Consider the following 7522-nt stretch of genomic DNA (forward strand, 5'->3'; position numbering starts at 1 on the left):
ACTCAAGTAAAGACAGATACTCAAAAAGTGTACTTAAGTACAATACTCAAGTAAACGTACTTAGTTACTGTCCGCCTCTGCCTAAACCAAACCCTAACCCTAACCCTATGGTAAGTAGAAGTACATGTAGTTAATTAATATTACTCAGTACTTCAATGTATAATTACACTGGAACAATGACACTTAAAATAAAGTGTAACCTTTTATATTTCAAACATTTAAAAAAATGTATAGTGCTGTTAAATGATTAATCGCGATTAATCACATCCAAAATAACAGTTTTTGTTTACATAATATATGAGTGTGTACCGTGTATATTTATTATGTGTATATATACACACACACACATGCATGTATATATTGTGAAAATATTTACGTTTATACATTTATATATTCATATTCTTATATTTTATATTATATATAAATATATTTAATATATAAATATAACATATTTTCTAAAATATATACATGCATGTGTTTGCATTTATATATACATAAGTGCACACACATATATTATGTAAACAAAAACTTTTATTTTGGATGCGATTAATCGCGATTAATCGTTTGACAGCACTAGTGTATATATATATATATTTATTAATTTTTTTTTGAGTAAGTTGCACATTTTTTAAATGTATATTTAAAATAAAAATAAATATTGCATAGTTGTGTCAACATGCTAAAGATGCTGAATTAAAATGCATGCGTCACCTTCGGGAGGCTGGGCTTGGTCTTGCAGTTCTTGTTTCTCCTTCAGAAACAGAGAAAGTTTGAGACAGAATGAATACGAGTCAGAATCAGAGCTGAAGTGTGCGGCTGGGGTTCAGACTCACATCAGGATGCCCTGCGCTCGCTCCAGCAGCTTATTATTCACCGAGTTCACGAAGATGCCCTCCTCCTGGTGAGACGAGACGCGTTCGCACCTCCTGACACAGACGGAGACACGCATGCCTTACACTTACAGCAGAAACACCTGCTTTTGTGTTTTACGCTTGAACTGACCGCGGGGTTCGCAAGCTGACCAAAACCTAGTTATTCATTAAAGCATACAAATACATTTTTATTTATTTATTTAAATTAAATAAATAGCTAATAAAACACTTAATAAAGATGGAATAATTTATTATATAAATATAATTATTTTCTACATTAAAAAATGTATTATACATATTTAAAAAGTTAATTTAGATATTTAAAAAAAAAATTTTTTTAATTAATATTTTTAATAAACTATCTATCTATTGAATTATTATAATTATTAATAAATATTGAACATTAACATTTTTCCTGATGTCATTTCATAAAATCAATTAGCCGCTTAAAGTTGTGCATTTCAGTGACTTTACCATGTTTTGTTTTTAAATTGTGGTAAAATCTACAATTTTATCTACAATACCGCAATCACAAATTTCTGTTTTAATTGCTTTTCTGCTATAATTAAAAGTTATTAGTAAATACATTTAAAATTTTGTATTTTTAATAAACAATTTAGATATTTTAAAACTTCATTTTATGTTTTTTTTATTTATGTATTTAAAAAAATCAATTAATATTCAATTTTTGATAAATAATTTTAATAAATACATACGTTTTAATTTGTTTTAAATTACGCTGACATTTTTTTTTAGCTATAAAACAATCACAAATTGTGGTGCTGTATTTGTTTACCTGCTATAATAAAATTCATCAGTAAAATCAATAATACAATTTAGTTATTTATAAAGCTATTATTTAAATGATTATTTAAAAATTATATTTATTAGTTAAATTAATTACTTTCTTAATAATTGAACACTTGTTAATTTTTACATGCTGCCACTTTATAAAACCAATACAGTTGTGCATTAAAGTGACTTTACTCTATTTTGTGTGGTAAACTCTACAATTGTATCAGAAATGTTGTTGTTTTGTTTGTTTTGCTGCATGTCATGTGACCATTAGCTGACATCAGAGCTCGGTGAACATGTGGTTAAAGGGATAGTTCACCCAAAAATGTAAATGTGATGTTTATCTGCTTACCCCCATTACGTTCTCTCACGCGAACTCATTCGAGATATAAATACTAAATATGATATAAATACTGTTCGGTTTCTCGCACAAACCGATCGTTTCGTGTCTTAGGACATCAATGTGTCGTCACGAGTCGCAGGGTTTAATTTGGATTTGTCTGTGCATGTTTTTTTTACTCTCATAGATTTTGTTACCATTGCCATGCATTATACGACTGACAGACTGCAACGGCTGGAGTTAAAAATCATAATTTGTGTTCTACTGAAGAAACAAAGTCACCTACATCTTGGATGCCCTGGGGGTAAGCAGATAAACATCACATTTACATTTTTGGGTAAACTATCCCTTTAAATGACTGAAATATGAAGTGAATGTTTGAGGGGTTTGTACCTGCTCATGTTCTCGCGGCGCGTGTTTGTTCCCTGCAGGTCTGATAGTGGAGTGCGTGGACTCCTCCGGCTGATGCTGGAATCTGACAGACAGAGAGGAACACAAACAACTGAGATCATTCATATAAACCAGTCACACATGAGCCAAACTGAAATTACTGCCATGAGACCAAATTAAAGCCTGTTTACACAAATATCCTGAAAGTCAAACAATAACCTCATCATTAACAGAACCATAACAAAAACTCTTTATGATGATGTCAGATCGTTCTGATGGATTTTTGGGGAGATCATTTAGTCATTTTTATTGTTGAAGATTCAGTTGCTGTGACGTTCCAACAGTTTTTATTTTTATATTTTACGTTTTAATGTTTAAATTTATAGTTTAGTATTTTTTTGTAATTTTTTAGCAAATTTGTTGTGTTTTTGTACTTATTATTATTTAAATTTTTATACTTTCTGTTTTTATCATAATATCAGTTTAAGTTTTAGTAACTTCATTGTTTTATGTAAAACATTTTTTTTTATATTTTCTGTTTTCATTATAACGTCAACGTTTTAGTAATTTTTGTTGTAATTTTTGTTTACATTTTTTAAACATTTTTTATAGTTTCCATTTTAATGTTAGCCAAAGTTTTAGTAATTTTTGTTGTAATTTTTATGTTTAAAAAAAATTATTAATTTTTTTATAGTTTCCATTTTAATGTTAGCCAAAGTTTTAGTAATTTTTGTTGTAATTTTTATGTTTAAAAAAAATTATTAATTTTTTGAGAGAGACATAGAGAAAGAGAGACATAGAGAGACATAGAGAGAGAGAGAGAGAGCGAGAGACATATAGAGAGAGAGAGAGAGAGAGAGATAAGACGTCTGCTGAACACAGTCTGCTCCAGACTCATGATATAACTCACACAGATGTACATATACACGCACACACTTCACAGACAAACCTATTCATGAAGTCTCTTAAAATCAGTTGTTGGAATATACAGGGTCTGCACTCTTCTACTTTCGGTAACAAGTCTGCAGACCAAGACTTACTCAGCAGTGTAACAGATATGGACATTTGTATCTTTCATGAAACGTGGTGTCGCAGTAATGAGGCTTTACATTGTCCAATAGGATACAAAGAAATTGTTGTTCCTTCATTAAAAAATTCTAAAATAAAATATGGCCGTGACTCAGGTGGAATACTCATTTGGCACAAAGACAATTTGAAACACTTGATAAAGTTGTAATTTTTATGTTTAAAAAAAATTATTAATTTTTTTATAGTTTCCATTTTAATGTTAGCCAAAGTTTTAGTAATTTTTGTTGTAATTTTTATGTTTAAAAAAAATTATTAATTTTTTTATAGTTTCCATTTTAATGTTAGCCAAAGTTTTAGTAATTTTTATTAGTTTATAGATATAAAACTTTTAATAAATGAAGACATTATTTTGATAAATACATTGACAAATTAATATTTACTGAATTTATTCAGTAAATAAACATTGTATTTTTTCATGCTGTAGTTTCATAAAGTCAATAAGCTACATTACAGTGTCTTTACCATGTTTGGTTTTTAACATTGTGGTAAAATTTTAGTTTGCCTGCATGTGACCATGAACGTGAACGTGTTATTACATTTTTAAATAATAACTTAAAATTTCAGCGGGACAACAGAGTTTGGGAAATATCTTTTATTTCAGTTTATTTTTAGTTATTTTAGAACATCAAGTTAATCAAGTTTTTTTTTTTTTTTCAGTTAATATTTATTTTATTTCAAGTGATAAACATTTTTGTCATCTTACTGTATTTGTCATCTTTGCATCGCTGCAGGATCTCAAGGCTCCGCTGGTGAACAGGATGATGCAGGAAACTGAAGCTGTCCACACTTTTCTGATTCTGAACCGGACCATTTTAGTGTCGTCGTCTGCAGTTGTTGTTCTCGCTGGTCGAGTGATTCTGCAACAACAAACACTTTAATAAAACAACACAGCACATGTTCACAAACGCATGTGATAAACTATCACAACTGTGTCCGCAAACATCTGACGACAACTCCACAAACCAGCAGCATATCATATGCTATAGAAATAGCTGAGCTGCAAATAAAAAAGTGATTATTTATATTTTAAAATGCTTACTTGTATGTTATAAATAAATAAGGTGCATGAAAATGTTTATGTATATTTTCATGTTTATTTTAGAAAGTAAATAATAAACAGTAAATACCTGTGGTTATATTTTATTGTTTATTGTATGTATATAAAAAAAATGAACAGGGAAACTGCCACAAATAAGGTAAAAAAAAATTATAAAGTATGTATTAAAAATATATATAAATTAAGCAAATTGTATGTTTTTGTGTAAATTTACCTTTTTAAATGTTACATTACACACTGAATTTTTTAAATTTTTTTTAATTTTTTAATGTTTTTTTTATACATTATTATTTTTTATTATTTGTAATGTTTTTAATTATTTACAATTTATATAATTGTACTATTTATAAAAGTATTATTTTTATTATTATTATTATTAATAATAATAATAATCTATTTTTATTGTCATTGCTTGCAAAACCCGCCCCCCCCAAAAAAACATTACATTAAAATTACATTTAATTTAAAACGAAGCATTGTGAATGAAATCACAGGGATGCTAAGTGTGTCAGCATCTAAAACGCATTGTTTCCAGTCTGCTGTTCTTCTGTCTTCATGCATGCATATTTTAACATCACGAGAGCGTTTGCATTGTCTCCATGGCGATAAATAATAGAGAAGTGTTGCATCATGGGTAGTTAATTCTTGCACATTTGATTGTGAGAAACGTTTGTGAGTGTTTGAGTCTCACAGCTGCATGACAGGATCTGGTTTGTAATGACACTGTTTCTCACCGCTCGTCGTCGTCATCTTCTCCTTGTGCCGTTTCCCGGCTTCTCTGAAGGCGACGAGCGCTCGGAAATAGGCGCGGATCACGGCCCAGCGGAAGGTGGCCACCGGATCGATTCCCATCAGGCCACAGATGAAAGCATTTCGGCTGCTCTTCAGCAGAGCCACGATATCCGGACGCATGTGATCCGTGTTCTTCTCCCTGAAGTCCTGCAGACACAACAGACATGTCAAAGACAGCACATGCATGCATACTTTATATATACAGTGCCCCCCACTGATATTGGCACCCTTGGTAAATATGAGCAAAGGCGGCTGTGAGAATAAATCTGCATTGTTTATCTTTTTGATCTTTCATTCAAAAAAATCACAAAATTCTAAACTTTCATTGAAGTAAAACAATTGAAAGTGGGGGGAAAGTCACATTACGAAATAAATGTTTTTTTCCAATGCATGTTGGCTACCATTATTAGCACCCCTAGAAATTCTTATGAGTAAAATATCTCTGAAGTATATTCATTCATATTTACATTTTGTAGCACACCAGGGTGACTGAAGTTATTTATTTTCACAGCCACCTTTGCTCATATTTACCAAGGGTGCCAATATTAGTGGGCGGCACTGTATAAAAGTAGTATGCTATTTCAAACCAAGGTTAGCTTTTTGTCACTAGAAATAAAATAAAATATAAGCTTAAACATATTTTATTTCAGTTAGTTGACTACGTACACTAGGGACTAGGTAGAGTTGCCACATTTGTCCTTTTCATTTTGTTTAACTTTAAATAAAAATGAATAAAATGATATAGACATTTATTAAAAAAAAAAGACAAAAGCACAACAGTACTAAAACTTTAACTACAGTTAAAATGAAAACAGAAAATATAAAAATAAAATCTAATTCATAATATTAACAAAAACTATAATATAGTATTTCACTAAAATAACACTATTTTAAACTAAGCAACATTTGCCATTTTCATTCGTTTAACTTGATGCAATAAAATCACTAAAACTGAAATAAAACATAATAAAATATAACAATAATAATAAAATGAAACAAAAATAAATATACTGAAAAAATATTACTAAAACTTACAAAAACTCACGACAAAATAACTAAAACATCAGATAAAATTAAAACAGAAAATCTAAATATAAAAACGAATTAAAAATATCATTAAAAACTGCAGTACTATCTCAAGGATACTGTCACGGTTGCCTTCTGGGACAAGACGAAGAACGAGGAAATGAGGATAAACTCAAAACTACAGTCTTTAATAAACAATCTAAAAGGGAAACACAAGGCAGGGCGAGACTCACATGAAGCACAACTTCGACGTATAATACCGGACCAACTCAGATAACACCGACAGGAACTTAAAGGGTTAGTTCACCCAAAAATGAAAATTAGGCTGTTTTACTCACCCCAGAGCAGTGGCGTAACTTAGTAATGACGGGCCCCAGTGCAGGCTATTAGACGGGCCCCCTGGGGTGCATGGTTATGAAGCACATACAAACACACAGCGCTCGTGTCTAGAAGGGAACCCATATAAGCAAATTTGTGCCTAACCTACTTAATTTAGACCAACTAAAATCAGTATCTAAATAAATATAATTCACATATCAGACAAAATTGTGTAAAAGGTATTTAGAGCAGAGCAACATAAAAATCAGAAAAAATATAATTTTTTAGGCCTGTTTAAGGCTTTCTTATTTTTATAGTTTAGATGGTGTTGAAAAAATGACTCGCCATCTCCTCGTTGGACGTGCCTTTAGAGAGAAATGCATCTTTAAGGATTACATAGCCTAATGAAAGAGTTTTTGTTTTCGATTTGAATTATTTCGTTTTAAAGTAGTAATTTAAAGCTTTCTAATATATATATATATATAGCAAGTTTTTGAGGCAAGTATTCGCTGAGTTTCGGTTCATCTGAAGCGCTCCTGGCCGAAATTGCAGAAAGCACATGCTGTATGTATCCTTTATTTTTACATTTCCGAATGTATTACTCTTACCTTTATGAGCAAAAATTACGACGTATTTTAAGTTGTTTCCACTATCGAGAAAAAAATGCAAGTGAGTGATCGCACTTTGTTAACAGGAGCAAAGGAAGCAAAGTTTCCTTACTTTAGCAAAGGAAAACCAGTCTCCTCTTGGCTTATATCGAAATCCTCTAACATTCTTCTTTACAAATCCTCGTTTTGTACTTCTAATTAGTGACTGTTGTTTTGTTTTGATCTCTCCGCTGCG

At 30.6% G+C, this 7522-nt stretch overlaps 1 protein-coding gene across 1 annotated transcript in view; it reads right to left on the reverse strand.

Annotated features, from left to right (window-relative positions):
- Positions 1-7522, reverse strand: part of myo9ab (myosin IXAb) — a 133205-nt gene that overhangs the window by 53881 nt on the left and 71802 nt on the right. Inside the window, exons 14-18 of the mRNA XM_016494739.1 lie at positions 5235-5482; positions 4190-4299; positions 2401-2482; positions 834-926; positions 712-751 (exon numbers count right to left, since the gene is read on the reverse strand). Of these exons, the coding sequence (XP_016350225.1) occupies positions 712-751; positions 834-926; positions 2401-2482; positions 4190-4299; positions 5235-5482 (573 nt within the window). The remainder of the gene's footprint in view (positions 1-711; positions 752-833; positions 927-2400; positions 2483-4189; positions 4300-5234; positions 5483-7522) is intronic.

The sequence above is a fragment of the Sinocyclocheilus anshuiensis genome, unplaced genomic scaffold, assembly GCF_001515605.1.
Source record: "Sinocyclocheilus anshuiensis isolate Anshui unplaced genomic scaffold, SAMN03320099.WGS_v1.1 scaffold923, whole genome shotgun sequence".
Lineage (NCBI taxonomy): Eukaryota > Metazoa > Chordata > Actinopteri > Cypriniformes > Cyprinidae > Sinocyclocheilus > Sinocyclocheilus anshuiensis.